Source organism: Dendropsophus ebraccatus, chromosome 8 (assembly GCF_027789765.1).
Source record: "Dendropsophus ebraccatus isolate aDenEbr1 chromosome 8, aDenEbr1.pat, whole genome shotgun sequence".
NCBI classification, from domain to species: domain Eukaryota; kingdom Metazoa; phylum Chordata; class Amphibia; order Anura; family Hylidae; genus Dendropsophus; species Dendropsophus ebraccatus.
In genome coordinates this window covers 111285072-111300864 of record NC_091461.1, presented here as the reverse complement: position 1 = coordinate 111300864, position 15793 = coordinate 111285072, and the positions used below count along the sequence as shown (strand labels likewise).

The following is a 15793-nucleotide window of genomic DNA, read 5'->3' as shown; positions in this document are numbered from 1 at the left end:
GGGCAGTGGGGTCACAACTGAAGTTCCTATAATGCGGAGGGAAGTGTATGGGCTGGGCTCTTCCTGCTGTGATAGAATATTCCTCCTGGCAGGCAGGTGATAAATTATATCTCATGAGCTGAGACGTGGTCTGCAGCGAGAGACACCGCACAGAACATAATATTACACAAAACCAATTAACTCAATTGCCTGGAATACTCTGTGTACTTTCATTTATCAGATTATTTTGTTGTCATTAGAATCATTTTTTTTAAAAAAAATTTACATTCTTTTTGTTCTGTTTAGGTGGAGGTCACAGACATTGTTTTTTTTTTTTTTGTAATTTTCAGCTATGGAAAATAAAGAGGCCAAAAAAGTCCTGCTGTTTTGTGTATACAGCTGCTATGCGGACCTATATGTCTCCATGATCACACGGTGCAAACAAACTCCATCCATTCCCTTGTGCTCCCAAACTAAAGCGTTCGCTCTCCAGACATGATGGGAATTGTAGTTTTGCAACAGCTAGAGGGTCACAAGTTTTATAAAGAGTATCCAACCAGGTCTAGAGTATCTAATCTAGAGTATTTAATCCATACATTGTAGATAATGGAGGGATATAATACATAGAAGGCCATCCTCCTCCGCCTGTCTATTCTGTAGGGTTTCTCTGCGGATCGGGCTGATGACCCCCGGAGTATCACAGACAAGTGCAGTCATTTCATGCTGTACAGATCTGAGACATCTACTTGTAGGGAAGCGGTGACTCACGGCAGAGGACGACGTCTGGCGTCTTTATAATCATTCCGCTTCTTCATTTTGCTCCGGTTTAGAGCTGATCTGGTCATCCTCACATTATGATCTGTAAATGCTGAACTGCGTAGGATCAGTCAGCCAGATACAGGATGATAGGATCAGTATATAGCATCGGGGAGGCAGCGAATTGTTTACAAGGGGTTTCTGATCTAGGAGCTGCATATAGTTTAACAAAATCTATCTATCTATCTATCTATCTATCTATCTATCTATCTATCTATCTATCTCCTATCTATCTATCTATCTATCTCCTATCTATCTATCTCCTATCTATCTATCTATCTCCTATCTATCTATCTATCTATCTATCTATCTATCTATCTATCTATCTCCTATCTATCTATCTCCTATCTATCTATCTATCTATCTATCTCCTATCTATCTATCTATCTATCTATCTATCTATCTATCTATCTATTATCTATCTATCTATCTATCTATCTCCTATCTATCTATCTATCTATCTATCTATCTATCTCCTATCTATCTATCTATCTATCTATCTATCTATCTATCTATCTCCTATCTATCTATCTATCTATCTATCTCCTATCTATCTCCTATCTATCTTTCTCATATCTATTATCTATCTATCTATTATCTGTCATCTATCTATCTATCTATCTATCTATCTATCTATCTCCTATCTATCTATCTATCTATCTATTATCTATCTATCTATCTATCTATCTATCTATCTATCTATCTCCTATCTATCTATCTATCTATCTATCTATCTATTATCTGTCATCTATCTATCTATCTATCTATCTATCTATCTATCTCCTATCTATTATCTATCTATCTATCTATCTATCTATCTACCTATCTCCTATCTATCTATCTCCTATCTATCTATCTATCTCCTATCTATCTATCTCCTATCTATCTATCTATCTATCTATCTATCTATCTATCTATCTATCTATGGAGCTTACAAGGAGAGGGCTGGGGAAAAACACATCCATAGAGATAAATGGTAGAATGTTCTGGAGATCAGATTTTACCTCACAAAGATTTCCGTGGCAGAGCTCTCATGTCAATTCTTTGAGCGGAGAGCAGCAGAGGCACGCTGGCTCTCCCAAAGAGACAATGCATGACACTGAGGCAGGTGGGATTCCGCGGCGGAGAGCTCAGTTGCGCAATTGTGCTCAATGTGAACTTGCCCATAGGGTCTAACATTAAAAGCCTCCAAAGAAAATTCTGAAAATCTTACATGACCTTAAGGAAAACTGCATCATGAGTTGCAGAGACTCCTCAGCAAACTCAGTTCAGGTGGGAAGCTGATCAACTGTGCCATGCTGCTACTCGAGCTTCTGAAACACCTCAGAAAACTCAGGCCCATAGGAAAATCTGGGCACCCGTGGAACAAATGTAAGTAACACACTGACACTTTATACCCGGGCAGCACATGGTGCATTTTCTATTGTGTGTGTGTGTGTGTGTGTGTGTGTGTAAAAATTTGTGGATGTGATATTTTTGTATGTACCCAACTTTTGTAGTTTTGAATTTTTTTGTAAAATATTTTTATGGTATTGAAAATTTATAAAAATACAATAAATAATAATAAAAATGGAAAGTTCTGGTATCAGACTTATCTCCCCCAGGGCTGCAGTATACTGTAGTCACTTTCTGTTCTTGGTAGCGAGGATGACAATATCTATTAGGGCCTGTTCACACTACGGAATTAGCTTGCAGACTCCACACCGAATCCCACCTGCTATCTTTTGTCAATTCTTTGAGTGGAGAGACGGGCGAGGGCTCCCATTGAAAGAGATAGCAGGCGGGATTTGGCACGGAGTCTATAAGCGGGAATTCCGAGCAGAATTTTGGCACTGATTCCATAGTGTGAATGGGACCTTAGACCAACGGGTTTTTGTTGACTTATCACCTACTAGGGAACACAGAGGCGAAGTAGCCCCCAAATCTCTTGTTAGTTTTCAAAAAATTAGAAAGTAAATTTTGCGGACAACCCAGACGGAGCAGAACAATCTTATCGGCGGAGGAATTTTCACCTTATTATGCTTTTACTGTCTTGCTTGCAGTCCTAATAACCATCTAGATAAATTTAGATTTCTAATTATAAAAAGGGAATTAGTCTTCGGAGTGGAATATTTTTGCAGCCATGTAAAATGATCACCAAATTTGTCAATTAAAGTGTTTCCATTTCATTGGTACAAATTGCATTGCGCTCGTAATAGTTTATGAGATTTTTTTTTATTTTTTTGCTGTATTTTGCGCTTATGTTCAGTGATAATGTTATATGTTTTGTATTATTGCCGTTCATTTTACAAACAAATCCCAGTAAGGAAATGAAGAGGCTGCTTCTCCACCGGCTGCAGCCTCATCCAATCACTGTAATACGTCTGTCTTGTCCTTTGTGATTATTAGTGACATCCGTTATAACAAGATATCTGCACCAGTTTATATTATAAGACTTTATGAAGAGGATTACAAGTGTGTGTCAAATTGTTCTCAAATTTCATTTCAAATCACAGCAGTAACCTTAAAGAGACAGTAGTCAGGGTTATAGCATGTCTATGTCTATTGTATAAAACAGGGATAGGGAACCTTTGGCCCTCCAGCTGTTCCAAAACTACAATTCCCATCATGCCTGGACAGCCAAACCTTTATGATGGAAATTGTAGTTTTGCAACAGCTGGAGGGGGGAGGTTTCCCACCCCTGGTATAAAGGGTGTGTAGTTTTCCTATTCAGATCTATGTGTCTCCATGGCAACAGACTACAAACAATCCCTGTGTAGTCTGCTGCTGAAACCGTGTCCACATCATGATTAGCAGACATGTTCCACATGTGTAGCTATTTTGTCAACATTAGATTCTGATATATATATATATATATATATCAATAGAAAGGCAAGGACCCCATTAACGTTAATGCAGTCAGCTAGCGACTATAATTGTACAATTGCTTTGTGAACTGCGTTTATACCATAGGTTGTATCCATGTCTTATAGGCGGTTTGCCTTCTCCTCGGAGCGGGCCAACATCAGGATTCAAAAGCCGATCGTTGGGCTTTTTAAGAACCTTTACAAAACTTATTGCTTATCTCTAATTAGAATTAAACTCGTAGTGCTTGAATATAGTCGGATACAGTGCTAGGAAGACAAACAATTCTTAGATTCTCTGCCCTGTTCTTAAGATCGATCATCCATATAGGATCGATGAGGGTCTGAATCCTGGCACATCCATGATCAGCTGCATCATCCCTCTTTATCAAGCACAGCGCCATACATGTCATAGTGGCCCTTTCCGGTATTACATCCCACTCTCATTCACCACAGCATCTCATAACGCAGAAACATATTTTACATTCAGCACGCACAAGTACCTAATACCAGGGCTGAACTGCGATCCCAGTCTGGCCCTGGGGGTTCCCATTTCTTTATACTAGTGATCGATGCTGAAGAGGAGTTCAGTCCAGCCCACTGCGGCTGAATCAATAATCCTGATTATCCCGCTGTATCCGTGGTTAATGTCCATGGGCCGTGTCTCTCCTCTTATACGGGATTAGGTGTGCAGCCATGTGAGTGTCTGCTGTCAGGAGATAGAGCGCACGGATCCTGGAAATATGAGGTTTTCCTTCACTGCTCCCTCCGCCACGGAATAAATAGTGTCTGATAGAAAAGGCGTCGGGATGGAAATACGGCGAGAAAAAATGAGGTTGAGATCCGGAGGAGCTGGAAATGTTCTATTAACCAGACACTCATACTCAGAAAGGTTAAGTGCAGGCACTAGATACAAGTGGAGCCCTAATACGCTCTCTCCCATTCATGAAATGCTCTTCAGCGGAAGACTCCAGATTACAAGAAATTCAGTGAAATCCAAGGCGCGCATTTTTACCTTCACCTATACGTGACTCGAACAAGGGTTAAAGGGGGATTCCGATCTTAGCAAATCAATGATAATCAGTTAATTAATATACTTTATGCATCAATTCCTTTTGGTTATCAAGATCTCTGCTTGCTGGCATCTATTAGGACCCTTCAAGTGATTGACATTTTTGTTTGAATATACCTTAAAGGGGTACTCCGGGCTGGGTTTTTTTTTTTGCCTATGGCCGGGGAGGAGGTGGATGAGGGCAATGACGTTTCCTTACCTCCCCGGTTCCAGCGCCGTGTCCCAGATTTTAATTTTTATTGTAAAATGATAGATGGCGCTAGTGAGTTTACTCTTTATTTTCAGGGGCATAGCTAATTTAAATGTTTTTTTTCCCAGGGAGAATTGCATAGCAATTAGAGATAGCGAACTTCGAGCATGTCCTAGTTTGTCCAAACTCAAACTCTTGGCATTTGATTACTGGTGGCTAAAGAAGTTGGATCTAGCCCTAAAGGCCCTATTCCATGGTCCGACTGACAGGAGCAAATGAGCGCTATTAGTGCTCATTTGCTCCTCGTTCCCCGCTCGCTGCTGCCGCTATTCCGCGAGGCAGCAGCGAGCGGGTGAGTCGGGGTGGGGGGGGGGGGCGCGGGGGGGGGGCTGCCCGGGGGATCGCTGATGATCCGGGCAGCCCATAGGATATTCCACGTGGCGATGGCAGCAGATCGTTGCTGTATCAGTCGTTTGTCTTTCAACATGTTTGAAAGACAAACGACGCAACGATCAGCCAACACGAACGATGTCGGCTGATCATTGCTGTCAATTCCACAGGACGATTATCGGCCGTAAGGGCCGATATCGGCCGAATGTGGCCGATAATCGTTCCGTGGAATAGGGCCTAAAGACTGCCTGCAAAACGTGGGTACAGCCATAGGCCATAGGCTGTATCTATGTACTCCAGGACTCCCTAGGGCTGCATCCAACTTCTTCAGCCATCAGTTATCAAATGCTGAATGGCTAGGCTGCTTAGACCAGACAGGAGAAAGGGGTGGCGCGATCCGGGACCCGGTTCTGGAACCGGAGAGGCAAGTGACCAGCGGCTTCTATATCCACCCCCTCTGAATGGCTAGGCTGTTTAGACCGGACCAGGGAGGTAAGGGGACGTCATTGCCCTCATCCACGTCCTCCCCGGCCATGGGCAAAAAATCCCCTTAGCCCGGAGGACCCCTTTAACTCCATTGGTGGTAGCAATAGAAGTCCCCTTTAAGGTGACAGAAAGCGGAGATCTTGAACACTGTATACATTTTCATTTTTCATTGTAAAATGATAGATGGCGCTAGTGAGCTGGCTCTTTATTTTCAGGAGCATAGCTAATTTGCAAGTGACCGGCGGCTTCTATATCCCCTCCCTCCCCGGCCGTACACTGAAAATGACCCCAACCCGGAGTACCCATTTAATTTATTTATCTGCTTCCAGGAGGAACAACGCAATGGAGATGTTCCAGGTTTGTTATTCATAGAGATTACAAGTGATTGCTAAAAAGTATAAGGATTTTTTATTGTGTTACTGTAGATATTTAAAAGTATTAATTAAAATTAAAAAGTAAAAGTAAAAATTAAAATAATTAATTTAAAAAATAATATAGAATAAATAAAAAAATGTAGAATAAATAAATATATATAAAAAATGAACAAATCAATAAATAAATATAAAATAAAAAAATACAAAAGAAATATGAAAAAAGGGCTAAAAATTTAGAATTTTGAATAAATTTCATTTTCAGTGAACTGAACCAAGCTGAAGCAGCGTCTCTGTTTTTAGGCTCTCCTTGTATTTTTCCTGATTTGATGTGATATTTAGAAAAACTTGCAGATTAAAAAATGATTGAAGTATTGTCCATAATGCGTTGGTAATAGATGTAGATTTTTTTTTTTTTGTGGCCTCCTTAAAGAATATTTTTAATTAACTATTCCTGTCTTTTTGGAAATAAGTGGGCCTGCTCCCAGCGCATATTTAAGAGCTTGTTATTCTTGTCTGAATGCAGTTGCTGATTTTTTAATTACATTTTCGCAGCCTCTAGTGAATTATGAATAAAATTAATATTGCAGAATGTAGGAAACTTTTTTTGTACCATAACACAGTATTCATCAAAAACTAAATTCCCAAGGTCCAGCTTGTTCGCTCCCTGTGTTTCACTACATTAATAAGGCTATGAAGCTCTCCGTGTTAAAGCCCAGTAGTTCAGTAGGGCTGAAACTTTATTTGAAACCATTGAAATATTTATAATGTAACAAAAATAAATGGAGAACCGGAAAAAGTCTTCTACTTCAAATTACTATCTGATTATCTATCTTTCTATCTATCTATCTATCTATCTATCTATCTATCTATCTATCTATCTATCTATCTCCTATCTATCTATCTATCTATCTATCTATCTATCTATCTCCTATCTATCTATTATCTATCTATCTATCTATCTATCTATCTATCTATCTATTATCTATCTCCTATCTATCTATTATCTATCTATCTATCTCCTATCTATCTATCTATCTATCTATTATCTATCTATCTATCTATCTATCTATCTATCTATTATCTATCTATCTATCTATTATCTATTTCCTATCTATCTATCTATTATCTATCTATCTATCTATCTATCTATTATCTATTATCTATCATCTATCTTTCTATTATCTATCTATCTATCTATCTATCTATCTATCTATCTATCTATCTATTATATATCTATCTATCTATCTATCTATCTATCTATCTATCTATCTATCTATTATCTATCATCTATCTTTCTATTATCTATCTATCTATCTATCTTCTATCTATCTTCTATCTATCTATCTATCTATCTATCTATCTATCTATCTATCTATCTTCTATCTATCTATTATCTATCTATCTATCTATCTATCTATCTATCTATCTATCTCCTATCTATCTATCTATCTATCTATCTCTCTATCTATCCATCATATCTATCTAGTATCTATCTATCCATCTATGTTTCTCATATTCAAATGTACATCTCTCATCTCTCTAATCCTACTCCAGAAGCTAGCCCCGCCGCGGAGAAATTGCTGCCTGACGTTCTGCATGCACGATATGTAAATGAGAAGAGATGAGTCCGGGGCATATAATGCTCCTTCATTGTTAGCCATCAGCCATACATCAGGGGGTGTGCCGCTGACATCACAGCCATTTAAAGGGCAACTCTGGTTCCGACTTTGGACCAGAGTAACAGGAAGTGAGCTGTACTCGGGGGTGGGACTTTCTTCTTTTGATTCATGGCCATTTTGCAGGAACCGTTACATCCTGTCACTCATCTTAGATGGAACAATTTATTAATGCCCTCTTCTAAAAGCACCCCCCCCCCAGTGCAATTTCCCTTTAATTCCTTGTTACTTTTAATGGATTCATATATATTTAGTATTTTTGTATATTAACAGTTGGATGCGAACGTATGAAGTCAGTATTCCATTAGTGGTTTGTTAGTTTACTCAGCTTTTGTTTGCTAGTTCAATAAATGTTCAGACTAAATAGCTTTCCCGACCCCCCTACATAACACAGGGAGGCGAAACAAAAATCCTGCCGTGATTCAAAAACAATAGAAACCCAGTCTAAATTTCCAAACATCGCTCTATATCAAGGGGAAGCGTCTTTAGCGAGAGCGAACTGCGTATCAAGGTTATGCAGATTATTCTGACACATGACAAAGACCCATTGTCACAAGACAATGCTCCGAAGAATGAAACATATCGCTGCATTATTCCATTTGGCTCCTCGGATGTTTCTGACGTTTTGTGGTTATTCACTTGGGCGCCCCTGAGTAATACAATGCAACAAGAAAGAAAAATATACACCACGAGTGTCAATGAACTGTTCTCTGTCTAATTTAAGGTTTCCTATATGAAGATAAATAATCGAAAACATTGAGGACAAAGGCTTCAATAGGATATAAAAACATTCACCTGACAACCATATGCAGTAAGAGGGGCCACCATCCTTGTTTGTTAACTGTGTGGACAACATCTTCATGAAGGTTCCCACCATCCATTGAAATGGGGACAAGACACAACCTTGACTGTGTGCAATCTCTACCAGAGACCCCAAAAAGCTGCCAATATTGTCTTTTAAAAAAAAAAAAAAAAAGAGCCTGTGGAGCCTCAGAGCCTACTGGAGATGTCGACCTTTTTGGTCACTCATTGGTTTGGCTTAGGGCCCTATTCCACCGGACGATTATCGTATGCATAATCGTTAACGATTAACGATCTCAAACGACCGCTATTGCGAAAGACCTGAAAACGTTCACTCACTCATGGAACGACAATCGCTACTTATGATCGTATTTACGATCGTGTTTTCTTCGCTATTTCTTCGCGATTGCGTTCGCATCTACTGCAAACGACCGAACGACGTCTTATTCAATGCGAATGTTTTGCGAACGAGCAACGATAAAAATAGGTCCAGGTCTTATAAAGTGATCAATGATTTTCCGTTCGGCCGCGAATCGTTAACTGCTTTTCAACCGAACGATTATCGTTTAGATTCGAACGATTTAACGATAATCTGAACGATAATCGTCCGGTGGAATAGGGCCCTTAGGGTGTGGAATCTTAAAGATTGTGTATCCTTCACCCTTAAAGGGGTTGTCCATTGAGCAGAAGGTGGCTAAAGCCTTCTGTACCCTGGGGCTCACTTACGGAGATTCCACGACTTGGAGACGTGGAGGGGCGGGGCTAAGTCATGATCATCACATGCGGGCGTAGTTTCAAATAGCTGCACGTTGTCTCATGTAAACTGTGGGCATTGCAATAGGAATCTTAGTCAGCCTGTCCATGTGTCGAGGCAGGCAGGTTTTAATTGGTAAATGTGGACAGGCAGCGGTCAGGACAGGCAGCAGATAAAAAAAAAAAAATATATATATATATATATATATATATATATATATATAAGGAAGAGAGCAATAATTTTTTTTTTTTTTTACAGCCATAGGAACCAAAATAAGCCATAAAGAGGAAGAGGGGAGTCTGGGAAGAAGAACAGGACATGGACCCTACACTTGCACCATTTATAATACTGGTGTCTTCTGATGTGGCCCTTTGTGCCTGGGTGGGACGATTACCTCTAAACCCCCTTTAACTACGTTTGCTCTTACAATGTTTGAGTCAATACGGTAATAATAGTTGCGTTAAGTGGTTCACATCAGGGCACTTGCCAGCGCACCAGTCTATCTTCATCTCTCACTGAATCTTTCATCAGTATAAATCTCTCCTTTCATTTATTTCACACTAATGAATAATCTATAGAATTTCCAATAATTAGCCTTAATGATTTCCAGGAAGATATTGTTGCTGGCTCGGCTGCATAGCCACAGCATAAATTTTAATCATTTAATAGATTGTATAATATCATTCTAGACCATATATATCTTTTTATGACTTAATAGCTAAAGGCTAAATGTGAATTTTAGATTTCTCCAACGACGGGCTCCGCTTCCCCCGGGGATTTATTCAGGGCAGGATAGGTGTTCTGAACACGTCATATCCAGATACATTATCAGGCCATAATATTCCATTGTGTGAGAACAATAGAACCCGAGAAGGCGATAGTGCGAACAACACTTGGAGCTGTTCAGTGATTTTTCTTTTTAGAAATCATTAATTACACTAATTGTTAATTATAAAGAACCGGCGATGTATAATTCATCATTGGGTGCAACAACTGTTTAGAATACGGCCGGCTAAAAATATTGTGAAAAATTATCAATAGGAGTGTTGTTACCAAGGCATAAATGTATTTCACACTATTGTTATATTGCTCCAATGCATTTAAGAAAGGAATGAAGCAACTTTGCAAAAAGTTCTAAAGATTTATGTACGCAGCTCCTGTGCAGATTTATGGGTACAGACTACAAACAAACCCTCTTTGTAATCAGGTTTAAAAAAAAAAAAGTAAGTTTGCAAATAGTCTGTATTAAAAATCTTATACCATGGGGGATATTTATCAAACATGGTGTAAAGTGAAGCAGGCTCAGTTGCCCCTAGCAACCAATCAGATTCCACCTTTCATTTTCCAAAGAGTCTGTGAGGAATGAAAGGTGGAATCTGATTGGTTGCTAGGGGCAACTGGGCCTGTTTCACTTTACACCATGTTTGATAAATCTCCCCCTCAATGAGTTCACACTTTGTGGGTTTTCGAAGTGCGTTCTGCTTTGGAACACATGTGAAAACTGCATGTAATGCCCCATTGATTTCTAGACATAAGCACTGTAATTGCAGAGTGAAATTTTTAGGGATACCAGTATGCTGGTGTATAAATATACTGTCCACTTTATAGTATAATTGCTCAGTATACAGTATTAGTAAGTGTACTCACTGTATATAATGACAGCAGCTCCCTATGTACCACATGGAGCTAATATCAGACTCCCCTCCTCCAGGCTGTGCTGCCCTGCTCTGTGGTGAGTCTGTCCATAAAATGGCCGACATGGAGGAGCATGTGACCGAGCCCCGCCTTCCAGTGTCCACCACTGAGCCTGTATACGTCTATGGAGGACACAGGAGGCGGGACATGGTCACATGCTCCTCCATGTCGGCCATTTTATGGACTGAATCAAAACAGAGTAGGGCAGCCCAGCCTGGAGGAGGGGAGTCTGATTTAAACTCTATGAGGTACACAGGGAGCTGCTGTCAGTATATACAGAGAGTACACTTACTAATACTGTATATCTGACCTATTTTACTATAAAGTGGCCAACCCCTTTAAGTATGAAGTTGAAGAAGTTGGATGTAGCCCTAAGGCTGCTTTGAAAACTACTGTACAGCCATAGGCCTATTTCTGCATCCATCTTTTCTAGGTGTCCCTAGGGCTGCATCCAACTTCTTTAGCCTTTGGTTATTAAATGCTGCCCGCTCGGGTTCGGACATCTCTAATGCTGGCCATAGGACTTTTGTAGATTGACAGCTAAGGCACCAGAAGTTTTAAGTGTTGAGAAAAACCTTGAATTTCAGGGTTACAGCTGCACATTAAATCCTTAAGGACATCGGTAACCAATGCCATGCCTGGCAAACGGATAATGTGCTAATGGGGCAGATAGGAGGAAAGATTAGTTTGGCAGCAGAATTCATGATAGAATCGGTCTAGTAAGGAGCAATAGACATAGGGATGTGTTGCAGAGATTGTAAGAGTGTGGCCAAGAACTTGGCAGTGTCATTGTTTAAAGGAACGGGTCAATGGCAGAAACCTTTATTAGGTAAAAGTAACAGGGCTCGGAGGGGGGATGTGTATTATTTATTTATTTATTTTGTTGAAAACAGCACCACTTCTGGTTGTTGCTGGTATTGCAGCTCCTTCTTAATCAAGTTAGTGTATTCAAATTAACCCATGTAAACTGATTGGTTGAGCAGCGAAAGGTTTTCTGATAGAATAAAATCCAAACAAATCCTCTCTTGGGGTGTGTGCACACTACGGAATCTGGGCGGATGACCCGCCGCAGATTCTACTGCTCGCAGAAATGAATAGGTTCATTCTTTGGGCGGACAGTGGAATCCGCCTATGCATAGAATGAAGTCTATGGCACGGGGGAGAGATGAGCGCAGGCGCGAATAGGGATGAGCGGCGGAATCCACGGTGGGTCATTCCATTCCATTCCATAGTGTGCACATACCCTTATATTGGAACAGGACTGTGTCTCTCCAGCTGATGCAAAACTACAACCCCCAACATGTCCTTATAGCCTGAGATAAAAAGCTCCATGACACTAATGTCCAACCCATGACTCTCTAACTGCTGCAAAACTAAAAATCAGAACACATCCCGAAATCCTACAGAAAATTGGTAAATTACTCTATGGCAGTGAATTGCCAACTCTCAACAAATTAGAATATTGCTTTGTGGCTTTCCAGGTGTTGCAAAACTACCACTTTTAGCATGGCCTTGCAGCCTGAACCAAATTACTCTATGGTGGTACTCAGTGGTCTCTGACCTGCAGACCTCCAGATTTTATTTAAAAAAAAAATTCCCATCATGCAACAGCTGGAGAGCCAACGGACATGATTACACCTCCATTGACTGCTGTGCCTTTCACTGCAGGTCACATGGTCTGCTCTTTATAGCCAATAGATGACCATGTCACCGCCCAGTAGGAGCCGAGCACAGCTCTTTTGTAGTGCCACTTTGTTCTCTTTGGAGTCGGCCCCTTTAAATGTTCCCATCAATATTTCACTTTAATCTCGGAACATATTCCAGTCTCCACAGATCACATGTCAGCGATAATAAGAAAAATATTGGAAGAAAATGTAATGGAAGATATTAACGTCTGTGTAATCCTCTAATTGCAGAAGCTTTTTTTTTTTCCTTTTTTTTTTCTTCTTCTGCTTAATTTTGCTGCAGATGCAATTAATATAGATCTGGAAAATTCCCGCCTCGCGCGGAGCTGTTATTTGGCTCTTGTGCCATAAAAGTGACAGTCACCTATAATTTATGAGGCTCATACAATTATCTGTTATCACTGCTTAAAATGATTATGTCTACAACAAAAATATACGATGTAACCAGCATGCTGCAATCTCTGATTAATTATACTCTACTACCTTAAGAGCCTGCCAGCCAATGGTGACAGCTCCTGCGAAAATAGCCCTGAGCGGCTGCACCGAAAGGTTAGTACAGTACATTGGAAGAATGTGAACTGCGGGTTAATGACATTCGCATAAGACGGTGCACGGGAGGCCTCATCCGACAAGTACTTCTCTAAAGTTGAGTTTAATAAGCACTTGCACTTTCATTAAATTAATAGCAATGGCTAGCCATAGGAAATAGACACAGAGCCTGATGTTTACTTTAAAGGGACCACAGGATATAACTCAGTAATATAGCAGAATAGTGAGTGCAGCTCTGGAGTATAATACAGGATGTAACTCAGGATCAGTACAGGATAAGTAATGTAATGTATGTACACAGTTACCCCACCAGCAGAATAGTGAGTGCAGCTCTGGGGTATAATACAGTATGTAACTCAGGATCAGTACAGGATAAGTAATGTAATGTATGTACACAGTGGCCCCACCAGCAGAATAGTGAGTGCAGCTCTGGAGTATTATACAGGAGGATTGTACAGTTGTGTTATTTACATTGTTGGTTTGTTATGTTTTATATATTTTTTTTAAATAAAAGATATACAGGATGTAACTCAGGATCAGTACAGGATAAGTAATGTAATGTATATACACAGTGACCCCACCAGCAGAATAGTTACTGCAGCTCTGGAGTATAATACAGCATGTAACTCAGGATTAGTACAGGGTAAGTGATGTAATGTATGTACACAGTGACCCCACCAGCAGAATAGTGAGTGCAGCTCTGGAGATAAATACAGAATGTAACTCAGGATCAGTACAGGATAAGTAATGTAATGTATGTACACAGTGACCCCACCAGCAGAATAGTGAGTGCAGCTCTGGAGTAAAGCTATCTCTCCCTTTCTCCCCATACATATGAATGTTCACTGGGGATAAGGGTTCCTGTGTTCTTTGGGGGGAGGGCAAAGGCCCTATTCCACGGAACAATTATCGTTCGTATTCGGCCGATATCGGCCGCTACGGACAATAATCGTCCCGTGGAATAGAGTGCAACGATCAGCCGACATCGTTCATGTCGGCTGATCGTTGCAGTCGCTTGTTTTTTAACATGTTGAAAAACAAGCGACTGATATAGCAGCGATCTGCTGCCGTCGCTCCATTAAATAGGAGCGCCGGCAGCAGACGCTGCTGTATCCTATGGGCTGCCTGGACGATCAGCGATCCCCTGGGCAGCCCCCCCGCAGCTCCCCGCCGCCCCCTCCCGCACTCACCCGCTTGCTGCAGCCGCGTTGAATAGCGGCGGCAGCAAGCGGGGAACGAGGAGCAAACGAGCGCTGAGAGCGCTCATTTGCTCCTCTAAACGACCGGTGTAATAGGCCCATAAGCCCCAACCAGACAGATCTGGCAGTGGCTTATCTCTCTCTGAACAAGGGGCTCGGATGCTGAAATTCCATCATGTCTGACTCCTATCTCCACTGGCACCATCTGTTGGTAGAGTTTTGAAAGACCATCATAGGCTATGTTCACACAACGTCAAAAATAGAGAAAAGGAGCCCGATCTTGATATTTTAACAAACGTCCGTTTTTGCCGAGATTTAACTGACTGCAAAGTGTAAAGAGGCAGCAGACTAGGACACTTAGACTGTCTAGTCTAGGTTTCCATTGTCTAATTCATGTAATTATCTTGCACAGTGATTCAGCTCCAACCCATGTAAATATATTTTCTCTCTTTTCTCTTTATTGATTTGGGTTGTGGTTTCGGGGAGGGCTGTGGAGGAAATTCAGTCTTTTGTAATGTAATATTTATATGGAAATAAAATGTATAATTAAAAAAAAAAAAGAAAGAAAGAAATTCTTGTTTCTTGGAAACGCCATAGTATTTCCGAGTAAGACATTGCTCCTTGCAATGTGGGCGTCTGTCACTGTTTGATGCTGCCAGTGGTTGGAGTCTGCTGACAGGTTCCCTTTAAGATGTGCTTAGTATGGATGATGCAGGTTTGGCAGCAATGTTCTCCTCCTCGGTACTCAGCTGGGAGAAGATCTACACCTAAACAAGCCTGGCTCATTCATCCAGGCGCAGTGTTCTTCCCACACATGGCGGCTAACACATTTGTTGGCTGCTATTTCTCTCTATAGACCCGAAGCCAACAAAACCTCTGCTCAGCGCACTAGAACAAAACGGCGCGTTTCTTGTGCCCATTTCTATTTTTTACCTGTCTGTAAATGAAGAGCATGTACATATGTCGGGATTATATTGCTGGAATTATGTTACTAGGCTGCTATCGCTGCGGGAAGCTGCAGACGGCCTCGAAGGGCAAATGTAGTGTTACACGTCGCCCATTCAGATGCTTAATAGGGCATATGGTAAGGGGTTTTCCCATCAGAATACTTGGCGGCCAGAATTGTGGTAAATTGCAGTGGAAATACAGTGATTATACTAAATAGGTGCAAGCAAATGTGCAACTCTGTTGGGACTATGCGATGGTGGCATGGCTGCTCTTGACTGTTTCCCGTGGGGGATTAGGGGAGTTGCATCGTCATTTATCACAATAATGTTACCATGG

General features: G+C 40.8%; 1 protein-coding gene across 3 annotated transcripts in view; it reads left to right on the top strand.

Annotated features, from left to right (window-relative positions):
* NEGR1 (neuronal growth regulator 1) overlaps positions 1-15793 on the top strand; it is a 416519-nt gene that overhangs the window by 136422 nt on the left and 264304 nt on the right. The window contains exon 1 of one of the 3 annotated variants that reach the window (XM_069981433.1): positions 11291-11324. The exons of the other annotated variants lie outside the window; for them this stretch is intronic. Within the exon in view, the coding sequence (XP_069837534.1) occupies positions 11320-11324 (5 nt within the window). The 5' untranslated portion in view covers positions 11291-11319. Of the gene's footprint in view, positions 1-11290; positions 11325-15793 lie in introns of those variants that run through there. 3 annotated transcript variants of the gene reach the window in all.